The 14485-nt window shown below is 40.1% G+C and overlaps 1 protein-coding gene across 1 annotated transcript in view; it reads right to left on the bottom strand.

The window, feature by feature from the left end:
• Positions 1–1371: 1371 nt before the first annotated feature.
• Positions 1372–14485, bottom strand: part of RRAGD (Ras related GTP binding D) — a 41698-nt gene continuing 28584 nt past the window's right edge. The window contains exons 6-7 of the mRNA XM_038554725.1: positions 11519–11667; positions 1372–4294 (exon numbers count right to left, since the gene is read on the bottom strand). Coding sequence (XP_038410653.1) covers positions 4143–4294; positions 11519–11667 — 301 coding nt within the window. The 3' untranslated portion in view covers positions 1372–4142. The remainder of the gene's footprint in view (positions 4295–11518; positions 11668–14485) is intronic.

Consider the following 14485-nt stretch of genomic DNA (forward strand, 5'->3'; position numbering starts at 1 on the left):
TAAACACTTTAATATTATTTTTCATATTCAAGTTATGTAATGAATTAGGAAGAAGGCATAATCTTGAGTGAAGCACATTAAAAGGCTGCTCTTACTGCTTCTCATGTGAGAAAAGCTATTTCTTTTAAAATTTCCCAGCATTTTAGCCTTCATAATCCCAGGCAGCAGTAAATCCTAAACTTCAAGTCCCCCATTTTACTATCTGTAAAGAGAGAGCATTTAAAGGGACATGTGGTACAGCTGCTTAGAGCAGTATTGAGGGTGGACTCTCCAGCTAGACTCCCGGCCTTGTGTCTTGCTAGTTACGTGATCTTGACTGGGTTATTTTAACTCTCTACCCTCAGTTGCCTGATCTGTAAAATAGGAGTGATAATAGTATCCACCTCTTGGGTTTCTGAAGATAACTTATGCAAAAGCACTTATGAGCCTGACATAATGTGTGCACTCAATCATTATACAGCATTAGTAAGTAATTCTGTTAAAGACATTTTCTTTCTCCTAAACTCAACATCACTATCCGTTAAAAATCTTAAAAACATATTATTTTAGACCAGATTTTCCAATCAGAAACAGAATTTCATATATAAGATATTTTTTATTCATCCATTCATCCGAGACACACAGAGAGAGGCAGAGACATAGGCAGAGGGAGAAGCAGGCTCCCTGCAGGGAGCCTGATGCGAGACTTGATCCCAGGACCCCAGGATCACAACCTGAGCCAAAGGCAGATGCTCAACCACTAGGCCACCCCAGTGCCCCTCATGTATGATACAACATCTAAAGCTAGTCTTCTCTGGGAACTCTAAGAATCTGTAAAAGTCATTACAGATTGGAATCCTACTAAGCAAGTCAGAATCGATAAGGTGGACTGTTTGGAAAAGAATTTCCAGATGGCTAGGGATTAGGGGACAGAGCAGCAAGAATTAGTATCTGAGGTTTACTGAAAAAAACGGTTCTAAACAACCATGCTCCCATAAAAAATTTGGAGATAAGAGAGCTTAAAAATATAATAAAAATAAAAGTGTAAATAGAGTGATTTATCCTCATTTCCATAAAATGAAAGCTGGTTAATCAGGACATTTTACTAAAGGGACCCAGCAGGGCCAATGAAGCCATGATATTCACATGCAGTAAACAACCACAAACAGGAAGGATCATACTTACACCTCACCAAAGAGAATATTCTGGTCCCAGAATGATTAGTTACGAATATGCTTGAAATAAAACAAGGGCCTTACCAAATCATGAGCATGACACATGCTTTTAAGTTGGCAGTTAACATCTTTGAAAGCAATGGTTTAACAATTATAAATGTACTGCTTAAAGTAAAACATAACATTGCGCTTGATTACAAATTACAACCAGTCTATAGAAGTTAAATGCATACCATACTTTAATAATCAAGACAGTTCAGCCGTTTTTCTGGAGTATGTCTCAAACAGAATTAGCATATAACCCGTATATAACAATATTGCTGTGTTTTTTAGTCCTTTTATGTTTAAGGGTCCAAAATATATTATGCTCACAAAATAACACTGTCTGTGAAGGCCAACCAGTTTTTTTGTTTTTTTTTTTAATTTATATTCCTTCAAAAACACTCTACCCTGGTCATACACGCTAATTTACATAACTAAAAACAACCAAAGATGGTAATTCACAGTCTCACCTCCACATAGAAGTTCTAATTGCCTTAGAACCCCACAGGTCAAGTTCTCAACCTTTGAAAATGAGTCAGAATGTTCCAGAGCAGTCACTGTAGCCATGTATTTGGGCTTTGTATTTATAGCATAGATTTGAGACCTAAACATGGCCATACACATCGCAGTAAGCAAAGTTCCATATCAAAAATAAAATGCAAAAGGAATAGATTTTGTAATTCCAATAGCACAGACTTAAAAAAAATTGAAAACTTAGACATAACTCCTACATCTGTCTTTAACTAAGAGGTCATTGCCATGCTTACAGGTTTGAGGCAGTAATCTATGTTATTAGTGTGTAATCAATCAAAGAGTGCACTTACTACCATGAACTCAGGTCCTATGCCATAGGATTATTTTTTTGCTTTTCCCCCAAAGAATCATTTGCTCCTGAAGTAATAGACTTTTAAGGCACATTTTACAAAAACCCATCATACACCCAGCTTAAAAATTGAAGCTCCTCCTGGTTACAATAATATGTATATGTATACCTACGTATTGTGTGATTTACCAGATAGGCAAGTGTCTCTACCTTGAGGATAAAGTCACATTAGAAAATTGTTTATTTGCTTAATCAAAAAGAAAGATTGTGTAAAAAATATTAGAACATTAAATTTATAAGAATAACCCATATGTACCAAGCCTGTTGGCAAAGATCCAAAGAGCCAACAGGATATACAGGTCTAGAAATTAAGGAAAAGTCTCTTTTGGAACCCTGGGTTCCTACCCACCCAGGCTTCTGAGCAGGAATCATGAGGAAGGGAGTTGGGCGCCTTAATAATTCTGAGAAATTTCCTTTCAAAATGCACGGACCCTTGGGAGGACTCAAATCTTATACCTGAATCAGCTACCATCTTGCATTGTAGTTAGCAGCCTCAAAGGAATAGGACTTGGGGAGGGAGGGAGAGAGTATGGAAGGAAGACACAGAAGTAGGATAGTTTTAAGGTTAAGTCGCTTTAGGAACTTGGTACATTTTGCTAGGACCAGCTTCGATTTCCTTATGAGTCTGCTTAAAAATAAATACATACATAAAATTATTTTCTAACACTCTCAAGTATGCTTTAGGACACTGACCCTTGGGACGGACATAGAATTATCTACTAGGAATGGTTTGGGATGAGGGGAGATTTAGGAGTCCCTTAATATCCTGAAAGTCTAAAGTAAATATAAGTGGAAGAATTTCACAGAAACAAACACATAGCTAACTGTAATGCCTCCTCTGGCCGTCCTCTTCCTGCCGATTGTTAGGGGTTTGCAGGATGGCTTTTCAGCTGTGCAGAGTGTGCTGCTGGCAAGCTGAGCTCTAGTTCAATCAGAAGGTGGGAACAAGCAGAGTCCACAAGGCACACTGTCATGGATGAGCAGGAGACTCAGTGGTGACAAATGTGCTCACCAGCATTATGCTCTTTGGGAGAGATCTGAGACATTCCCTGTGGTTATGATCCTAAATAAACATTTTAAATGTTGCACAACAGACCCATCTCACAGCGGCCAAACATACAAATTGTATATATATATTTTTAAATCTGTAGGTACCAATCACCTACATTTGGGAAACCACGTTACCTCTGATGTTACTTCAGCCTAAGTGGTGGCAGGTACAGAAAAGCCTCCAGAAACCCTGAAATTCAGCAACATTCTTATTTCTCTCCAGTGATTGGCACCATTTTGGAAATCTGGTCCCGAAGATTCTAAAGAACAGTAATGCAGCAAAAAGGAATAACCTCTCTGTATAAAATGATTCTAGAGATGTGTGTTGAGGTAAAGAGCTTTGTAAAAACTGTTCAGTAGGGAAGTACTGCCACAGCTATAGAAATTTTTAGATAAGTTTGGTGCTAATATTATTCAACAAAACTCCCATTTATACCAGTTATAAACAGGAGACAGTTCTTATTGCTCCTGGAGCTTGCCGCCCCAATCTGTCTCAGCTCCACTGAAAAATGATTTTTCTTAACAATTAGTAGCAAAGATTCCCAAATTTGTAAAAAAAAAAAAAATCATTGCCAGTGCATTGCTTTTTTGATTTCTGATTGCCATATAGATCTGAACTACCCTACAGTATGCATGTCCTTGACACCAAGTACAGAAAAAAGCTTAGAAAAGTTGTCTTATCAAAGTTCAAAGAAAAAAAAAAACATGAAAAAGAGCAAAATATATACAGTTCCTGGCAGTCCTCACATCGGAGTTTCTGACTACAGACCATAAAAGTTTACATTTGTGTAAGGAAATTACAGTAGATTTGACTTCGTTGTTAAAATACAAGTTTCGGCTTCAAAGTGCTCACTTTATTTAAAAAAGATCAAGAGGGTTGCAGGATTTTTTTTTTTTTTTTTTTTTACAACAAATACATCATGTGTCCCAATCTCCTTTTTCCTCTTCCGTTAGTGCAACACAGGGCAGCAGCCTCAAAAGGTCTGACTTGCAAAGATACTCGCGAAGCCTCACTACAGGAGCACGTTTGGGGTCCCATTGGGGGTGGCTCCTTTCTTCTTCTGCATCCGATTCTGAACCTTCCGTGATTTCACCATTTTCATCCTCACCTCAAAAACCTCATGGATGGCTTTCCGGAAGCAATGAAAATTATAGTCAATAAGCCCTGGGGAAGAAAACAAAATAGTTAGAAATGTCACACAGAAATAATAATCTTCTCTTGTCATGTCATGCTATGGTCAGGTCAATCAGGACAAGCTACTAGAGCAGCCTCAACAGAAGGTCCACAGATTTCCCTCAAAGCTCTGCAGCTGGGCTTCAGGAATTGCATGCAAAGTTTCGTGAATGTCCACATTTTCCTAAGGAAAGGTTCCAGAGGAGAGACTACATTTTGAAAGATGTCTATGACCTGTAATATTGAAGAACCAACTGAAATGCACATTTTTTGACCTATTAGAATTCAAGATCTCTCTCTCTTTTTTTTAAAGATTTTATTTATTTATTCATGAGAGACACAGAGAGGGAGGCAGAGACATGAGCAGAGGTAGAAGCAAGCTCCATACGGGGAGCCTGATGTGGGACTCGATCCCAGGACCCCTGGATCACAACCTGAGCCAAAGACAGATGCCCAACCACTGAGCCACTCACGTGCCCCCAGAATTCAAGATTTCTTACAATTAAGACATATCTTCCATGGATGTTTATTATTTTTCCTCAAAAGGGATTATTAAATTGACTGAGTGGTGGCCGACCCTGACTTGAAATGTGGCTAAGATCTCAAAGCTCCCATATTCATCATTCAACCAATCAATACTTACTGAAAATCTATTATATTTAAGCCATTGTCAGAAGCCCTGGGAAAAGCAAAGTCCCTGACCTTGGAGTGGTAGTAGTTACCTCAGGTCAATTTCAAGCTTGGAAGTTCAACGACCAATGACACTCACTCAATACTAAGTAAATTTTAAATGCAGAAATAGTAGAGGAGAATCTTCTGTTGTTTTCTGAAATTACTGGTACAGGAATGGAATAAAAGATAATCCCAGGGACACCTTGGTGGCTCAGTGGTTGATCGTCTGCCTTTGGCCCAGGGCATGATCCCAGAGTTCCAGGATAGAGTCCCGCATCGGGTTCCCTGCATGGAGCCTGCCTCTCCCTCTGCCTATGTCTCTGCCTCTGTGTGTCTCTCATGAATAAATAAATAAAAATAAAAAAAAAAAAAGATAATCCCAAATCTTGGGTGTATTTTTCTTTTCTTTTTTTTTTTTTTAAGATTTATTTATTCCTGAGAGACACAGAGAGGGAGAGAGAGACACACACAGGAGAGAGAGACAGAGAGAGAGGCAGAGACACAGGCAGAGGGAGAAGCAGGCTCCAAGCAGGGAGCCTGATGTGGGACTCGATCCCTGGTCTCCAGGATCAGGCCCTGGGCCAAAGGCAGGATCTAAACCGCTGAGCCACCCAGGGATCTCCCTTGGGTACATTTTTCATTACACTAATTTGTAAAAGTGTTGAGAGCAACATTATATTTATACCACTTAGGATAAGGCAGTTGGTTCTATTTGCTATCTTTAAATTCATTAGAATAACTAGCCTAACAATCATTTCCATCCACTGAGGTGATGCTTCCAAAGCCTGGAAATAAAAGAACTGGGATTCTAGCCAACGAGTGAAATTCTTCAAAGTAGTCATATAACCGCAAGTGTCCTGGAGGAAACACTAGCTCAACTTCCAGAAGCAGGAAACTCTCTGAGTGGCGCCCTCTGCTGCTTCTGAAGTGACAGTGACCACAGTGCAATAAAACCCTTAAGTGGTAATCCTAAAGGCAAGACTACTGGAATAAGGGAGAAAGTAGTAAGAAATAAATAAGCCCCGGGCACCTGGCTGGCTCAGTCAGTAGAACATGTGACTCTTGATCTCAGTGTTGTGAGCTCGAGCCCCATTTTGAGTGTAGAGATTACTTAAAAACAAAATCTTGTGGCACCAGGGCGACTTGGTTGAGTGGCTGACTTCAGCTGGGTTCCTGACATCAGGGACCTGGAACTGGGCCCTGTGTGGGGCTCCCCGCCCTGTGAGGAGTCTGCCCCTCCCCTTGCTCATGCTCTCTTTCTCTCCCTCTCAAATAAATAAAATCTTTAAAATAAAATAAAGCCTTAAAAAATAAACATTCATTTTCTGTCTAAGGCTTTCTTTGGTACCACATAACTGCCTTGACCACACACAGACAGCTATCAGGGATATGGGAATGAATATTTTGAAGGCACCCCTCAAACAGGGGCATGGTGGAGGAAGGTAGATAAATGTTGCAGTCTTTCACAAACCATGAGAGACTCCTAACTCTGGGAAACAAAGGGTTGCAGAAGGGGTGGTGGGTGGATGGACAGGGTAACTGGATGATGGGCATTAAGGAGGGCACGTGATGAGATGAGCACTGGGTGTTATACTATAGGTTGGCAAATTGAATTTAAATAAAATTCTAAAAATAAAAATAAATAAAAAATGTTGCAGTTTCCCATACTCAACTGGGGTGATTCTGAGTTTGTTCCACACAGCTTCTCAGAGATTCTCTTATTGGAAGTGAACATAAATCTACTCATCGATACCACTATGGGTGGCTTTTCTACCTTCCCTGTCTCATTTCCCTACTTTATCATTTTTGTTTCTTGAGACCATCCTTCCAAACAAAGCACATAATTAAAAGAAAATAAACAAGGAACAAAGAAATGATTTTATTTAGTGGGAATATGGATAGAAGATGTGAGAACCACCTCAAAATCCTTTGCCTATATATGCAACCAACTGCCTTAGGAAGAAAGTTTAGCTAGAAAAACTTTGGCTCAGTGAAAAGTCAACTTGTAGAAATAATCTGTTGGTAGTTCCTGACAAGTCTGAACTTACTCATCTTCACAGTTTTTTTAAAGATTTTATTTATTTATTCATGAGAGACCCAGAGAGAGAGAGGCAGAGACACAGGCAGAGGGAGAGGCAGGCTCCATGCAGGGAGCCGGATGTGGGACTTGACCCCAGGACTCCATGCCCTGGGCCAAAGGCAGATAGATGCTCAACCATTGAGCCACTCAGGCGTCCCATCATCTTCACAATTTAAAACCTAACAGTTATCTGCTGCATTTGAAGTTTTAAAAGTAAAAATTCACAACTGAGGTTTTTAAAGGGAGCATTCATATCAAGTGGCTGCCATTTCTTTCAACCTTTTCACTAAAAGCTTTTGAAATGTTCAAGAACAGAGACTCCAACAGAACAAACACTATCTTCACCACCACAGTTACGTGATGGTTCCACATCCTTCTCTGCTTCAGTGGTTCTCAACCCTAGCCGTACAATAAAAACATCCAGGGTACTTAAAACAATTTAACATTTCATAGGCCCTTCTCCCAGGAATTCTATTCTAATTGTTTGGAGGAGGGCCCAGATTTCCATATTTTTTAGCGCCTCCTTTCCCAAGGTACCTATAACGTGCAGCCAAGGCTGAAAACTCCACATCTGCTTTCGATCCTCTCCTTTCTGCCAAAGTAGTCACAGAGATCATTAATGAAAACTCAGAGACCCAGCATGAGGAAAAGCTCATCAACAAGGGTCCGTTATCTGCGCCAACAGGACTCTACAATATGAGATTAAAGCAACAAAAACAGGGGCGTCTGGCTGGCTCAGTTAGAAGAAGAGCCTGCGACTCTTGATCTTGGGATTGGAAGTCTGAGCCCGTGTTGGGTTGAGAGATTACTTAAAAATAAAAATCTTTAAAGAAGAAAAAGTAGGGCAGCCCGGGTGGCTCAGCAGTTTAGCACCGCCTTCAGCCAAGGGCCTGATCCTGGAGACCCTGGGATCAAGTCCCACATCAGGCTCCCTGCATGGAGCCTGCTCCTCCCTCTGCCTCTCTCTCTCTGTCTCTTATGAGTAAATAAAATCTTTAAAAAAGAGGAAAAAGTAAAGCTACAAAACCAAACTATTTTATGCATTTATAAGCATTAAGTTTTGCCTTCAGTGACAACCACCTAATCCCTAGGGTGATCAATTCGCCGTTTGCCTAGGACGTTCCCAGTATCAGCTCTGAAGATCTCCTGTCCTTGGAAGCCCTTCCATCCCAGGCAAATAGAGATAATCACTTTAAAAAGGCACATGAGGTGACACCTGGGTGGCTCAGTGGTTGAGCATCTGCCTTTGGCTCAGGGCATGATCCTTGAGTCCCAGGATCGAGTCCCACATCCGGCTCCCTGCATAGAACCTGTTTCTCCCTCTGCCTGTGTCTCTGCCTCTCTCTCTTTCTCTCTCTCTCTCCTGAATAAAATCTTTAAAAAAATAAAAAAGCGGGATCCCTGGGTGGCGCAGCGGTTTAGCGCCTGCCTTTGGCCCAGGGCGCGATCCTGGAGACCGGGGATTGAATCCCATGTCAGGCTCCCGGTGCATGGAGCCTGCTTCTCCCTCTGCCTATGTCTCTGCCTCTCTCTCTGTGTGTGTGACTATCATAAATAAATGAAAAAAAAATTTTTTTTTAAATAAAAAAAAATAAAATAAAGCACATGAGTTTAACATGATGGGTTTAACATGATGGCTTTTTTTTTTTTAATACTTTATTTATTTATTCATTCATGAGAGACACAGAGATTGAAGCAGAGACACAAGGCAGAGGGAGAAGCAGGCAAAGGGAGAAGCAGGCTCCATTCCCGTAGGGAGCCTGATACAGGACTCAATCCCGGGACTCCAGGATCACACCCTGAGCCAAAGGCAGATGTTCAACTGCTGAGCCACCCAGGATTCCCTAACCTGATGGGGTTAAATCTGTCATTTCCTAGTTATAACATTAAGACTAATACCTAGGTTTCTAGCTAGTTTAGTAAATGCTACCAAATCTGCCTATCCTCAGAGATGATCCCACCTAGGTGGTTTAGCAGTACCTTACAAAGACCCACATGATAAACTCCTGTTTCAATTTATTTCCACAACCACAGATGGATGTTAAAATTAGTGGGCAAAGGTGTGAGGAGGAAGAGGCTTTACATCATTTGAAAGCATTTATTAACTACAAAGGGAAAGAGGAACTTTCCAGTGATAAAACCTGGCAGACGTTACCTTAACTAAATCAAGGTCAACATCACCAGTAATAAGACTTATCAGCATCCTGAACCGCTTGATAATGATGCACCAAGGAGGACACATTCTTGTCAAAGTGCATAATCTTGTTCCAACTGGGTGGAAACAGCAGACAAGCCTGACTGGAGGTAACACTCTACAAAATAATTGATCAGTAGTCCTCAGAAGTGTCAAGGTCATGAAAGACAACTGTCAGAGACTGGAGAACACTGGGGGGGGGGGATAACAATTAAATCGATTTGGGGGATCCCTGGGTGTCGCAGCGGTTTGGCGCCTGCCTTTGGCCCAGGGCGCGATCCTGGAGACCCGGGATCGAATCTCACGTCGGGCTCCGGGTGCATGGAGCCTGCTTCTCCCCCTGCCTATGTCTCTACCTCTCTCTCTCTCTCACTGTGTGCCTATCATGAATAAATAAAATAAAATAAAATAAAAAGAAAAAAAATAAATCGATTTGGAATCCTAGAACAGAAAAAAGGGCATTTTTGGAAAAACGGTGAAATCTAAATAAGGTCTATGGTTTTTTAATGGATACTAATTAATTTACTAATACTATTAATTAGTATTATGCCAATAGCGATTCCCTATTTTTCATAACTAACTATAGCATATAAGATGTTAAGATTTGGGAAATTGGATGAGAAATATGTATAAATTACATACTATTTTTACTACTTTTCTATTAAATCTAAAATCAGTTCAAAATAAACAAGCTCTCTGGGTTGATGCTAACATACCCTAAATTTTAGGACCTGCTACTAACCTAGATGTTTTGGGGGCTCTAGTTGTACTATTTGTATTACTTTTATTTTACTTAGCTTCCAAAATCTACACGAAATATTAATCACCAAATATAAATTCTGGAAATATCTTTAACCAAGGAAATACATATATGACAGTACAAAGCACAACGTACACAACCGATTCTATGTAGGGACAAGTCCAGGAATCTGACTGCCATACACCGGTAGGAGGACTTTGAGAGAAAGTCACTTTATAGTTCCTTGGTGTGCGTAAAATCATCTATAATTGAGAGAATGAAACAAGGTATGGTCTTGTCTATGTTCAGAATTCCAGGAGCCTATTCTTACTTTCAGCAAGATGAAACTAAGGAGTGAAAGATTAACAAGACTCAATTAGAAGTTTTGAGGGCCAAGAACACAAAAGGCAATTTGGTTGATAACAGTCATTAAATATAGGAAAAATACACACTTCACCAAGAAGCAAGGAAATACAAATTCAAACAAGATTAGTTTTTAATAATTTTTTTAGTGCTAATATCCAATATTGATAATACAGAAAAATGGACACACTTATATACTCTTAGTAGCATAAACCCATAACATCTTTCAGAAGGACATTTTGATCATACGTATTAGAAGCCACCAAAACATGCCTAAGTAATTCCATTTGTTGAAATTTTTCCTAAGGAAATAACCAATATGTACACAAATATTCAGTGTAAGGAAAGCCATCATAGATTATTTACATTAAAATCTAAAAACAATATAAATTTTTAATAATAAAAGAAACTAACAATTATTTAAATGATAAGGTAAGAAAAAAGGCCTAGTGAATGAGAAAGATGTCTGTAATAAATTCAGTGAAGGTTGTAAAGTAATATTTATCATATTATCCCATATAGATAGAGACATAGCTACAGATGAAAAAGTCTGAAAAGCTCTAAAGAAAATGTTAAGAATGGGATGCTTGGGTGGCTCAGTTGTTGAGTGTCTGCCTTTGGCTCAGATAGTGATTCTGAGGTCCTGGGATCGAGTCTCACAGGGAGCCTGCTTCTCCCTCTGCCTAAGTCTCTGCCCCTCTCTCTGTGTCTCTCATGAATAAATAAAATCTTTTTATAAATAAATAAATACATCCAGCTTTAACGTTCTACAAGTCCTCTCCTTTACACAGGGATCTCAAGTGGTCACATGGTCCCTAAGACCTTCCAGAGGAGTGGACCAAGAAGGAGGCCTTGACCCTCCCTATAGGCTGCTGGGCCCTCCCTGGCAAGAGACTTTACAGCCTGGTAACAAGCTTTTAAGAAAAAGCTAGAGCCCCTGGGAGGATTGTCTGGTGCCATTTCCACTTCATGGCAGCTGCATCACTAGAGGGCAGGCTGGTTCAAGGATCCCAGAAGCCTGACAGACATGGGCAGGAGCCCAGGGGACCTGGGACTCAAGCTGGGAGCTTCAAGAGGCATGCTGTGGACTGTCCCCATTCAACAAGCAGTAGGAGCAGTATAGTCTGAAATGAAATGCTGCACTTAAGTCACACACACACAAATTACCTTTTCTTTCAAAGCTTTCCTCTCTGACAAAGCAAACAAGAGCCAGGAACTTTGTCACTTCTTTTAAATAAAGAACTGTTGTATTATTCAGCTTTATAATGGCTGTTGACTCCTTGTCATAGGGGGTTCCTGCTCCATCTTCTTTGAGACTAAATGGAGACAGAAACCAAAACGTATGTGACCATTAAGAAAAACCTATAAATTGTAACTCAGTGAGAGAAACCAGCTTTAATACACACAATGATAATCATAATGAGAATTCGTTTACAATCACGGTGCTTTTCAGCAAAGTCTTAGAAACACACAATCACAAGAATGTACATAGTGTATGACCGTCCCTTCCTACTGACACAGTGAGTGGCTGTTGGGGCAGGGAGACAACTCTCTAGCACCTGAGGAACACACATGAGGGATGAAGGTTAGCTCTTCTCTCCTCCACAAGGGGTTTCTTGTTTTTTTTTTTTGTTTTTTTGTTTTTTTGTTTTTTCTGACAGAATAACCAGGCTGGTCAAAATCACGGCCTGATGAAAGACCGAGAGCTGAATGACTATTCCAGATTACAGAAGCCTAAGGAAACACGAAAGCCAAAGACTGGCCTAGGTCCTGGATCAGGAATATAGATAGAATTGGAACCATAGGTAAGATTTGAATATGGAGGGGCACCTGGGTGGCTCAGTCAGTTAAGTGGCTGCCTTTGGCTCGGCTCATGATCCTGGGTGGTGAGACTGAGCCCTATGTCAGGCTCCCTGGTCAGTGGAGAATGTGCTTCTCTCTCTCCTCCTGGTTCCTGCTCTCTCTCACTATCTCTGTCTCTCTCTCTCAAATAAATAAATAAAATCTTTTGAAAAAAAAATTTGAATATGGGCAATATATTAGATAATGCATTAATGTAGCCATGCTAAATATGCTTAATATGCTTAAACTGTGGTCCTATAAGAGAATGTCTATTTTTTTTTTTTTTAGGAATTTGTATTTTTTTTTTTTAAGATTTTATTTATTTATTCATCAGAGACACAGAGAGAGAGAGAGAGGCAGAGACACAGGCAGAGGGAGAAGCAGGCTCCATGCAGGGAGCCCAATGTGGAACTCGATTCCAGGTCTCCAGGATCACGCCCTGGACTAAAGGCGGCGCTAAACCGCTGAGCCACTGGGGCTGCCCCCCCCCCTTTTTTTAAGATTTTATTTGAGAATGTCTATTTTTTTTAAAGAGACATACACTCAAGTAAGTGGCTAGGATCAAAGAATCATGATGTCTGCAATTCACTCTCATATGATTCAGCAAAACAAACCACAAAATGTATTAGAAAAAGAGAGAGCAACTATGGCAAATTGGTAGAATTGGTGGATCCCAGTGAAGGGTATCATACAGGAGTTCACTGGACTATCCTTGCACATTTTCTGTAGGTTTGAAATTTTTTCAAAATAAAACATTAAAATAAATATACTGGTCTATTTAAGAAAAGGTGTGGCCTACAGACACAGATGACTCATGTTTGAACCCCAGCTCACTTATTACGTGAACTGGAACAAGGTGAATAACTTCTTTGAACCTCAATTTCCTCATCTGTATACTAACAGTAATTACCTCTAAGTTTCCCAATGCAATGAAATAAGAGATATACAGCACTGAGCACAGTTCTGAGACCATGTAAAATGCATGGTTAACCACTATTATTATTATTATGTCCTTTAATGATCAAAACTGGACCCTCCAGGGGCACCTGGGTGGCTCAGTTGGTTAAGTGGTTAAGTGGTTAAGCTTCTGCCTTTGGCTCAGGTCATCAGCTCATGGTCCTGGGATGGAGCCGCACAACTGGCTCCCTCATTAGTGGGGAGCCTGTTTCTCCCTCTCCCTCTGCCCCTCTCCACCACTCCCCTCTGCGCTCATTTTCTTTGTCTCTCCCCCTCTCTCTCAAACAAATAAATAAAATTAAAAACAAAACAAAACTGGACCCTCTGAAGACACTGACGTAATCAGAGTTATATGTCCTTTCCTTATAGGCAAAGGGAACATTTCCCTGGAACTTTCCCCCTTATCCAAAACTGTGTGCGCATATATATGTATGTATGTGTATTTTTATTTCCCAAATTAATGAATAATTGATCAGAAATTTAACTTAGCTGGAATTGTGCTAGACCTTATTAATACAACACAGTAACACGGCAAGTGCAACATGATCCCTTTGCAGAGTAAGAGCCAACATTTACAATGTCACAGGCACCATTCTTAGTTTTTTTAATTTTTTTTTTTAATTTTCATTTATTTATGATAGTCACAGAGAGAGAGAGAGAGAGGCAAAGACACAGGCAGAGGGAAAAGCAGGCTCCATGCACCGGGAGCTGGATGTGGGATTCGATCCTGGGTCTCCAGGATCACGCCCTGGGCCAAAGACAGGCGCTAAACCGCTGCGCCACCCAGGGATCCCACCATTCTTAGTTTTTATCCTGAATTATCTATCATCTGGCCTAAAAATCATCTAAGCTAGGCATTGAGGAACTGAGGCTAGGGGAAATAGGATAATTTGGTCAAGGTTGATGATGGGGGTAGAGGCAGGACCTCAAACTAATCTAATTTCAGAGTTAATGCTTTTAATCTCATAAATATCATAAGGCGGTAGGATGACAAACCGGATTGAATGAAAAGCTGAAATAGAGTATTTCAAAGGATATGCAAGTTTTTAGTTTTGAGAATATTTTAAACTGGCACACACATGGCTACTTAAAAGTAAACCAGGGAAGACAGTTTTTTTTTTTTTTTTAAAAGGATTCAACTCACTGTGACCTACCAAAACATTAAAGAAAAATCTCTAAGAAGTGTTGGATCTCAGATATTAAAGATGCTTTATCGGAATTCTTAACTTCCTTTGTACTATTTTTAGCTGTTTTTCTAGACTGAATTTGTCTTGCTAATAAGTAATGTTCTGAGAACAATAGGCTAAAACATTTGAATTTTTTTTTACCCAATGA

The sequence above is a fragment of the Canis lupus genome, chromosome 12, assembly GCF_011100685.1.
Source record: "Canis lupus familiaris isolate Mischka breed German Shepherd chromosome 12, alternate assembly UU_Cfam_GSD_1.0, whole genome shotgun sequence".
NCBI classification, from domain to species: domain Eukaryota; kingdom Metazoa; phylum Chordata; class Mammalia; order Carnivora; family Canidae; genus Canis; species Canis lupus.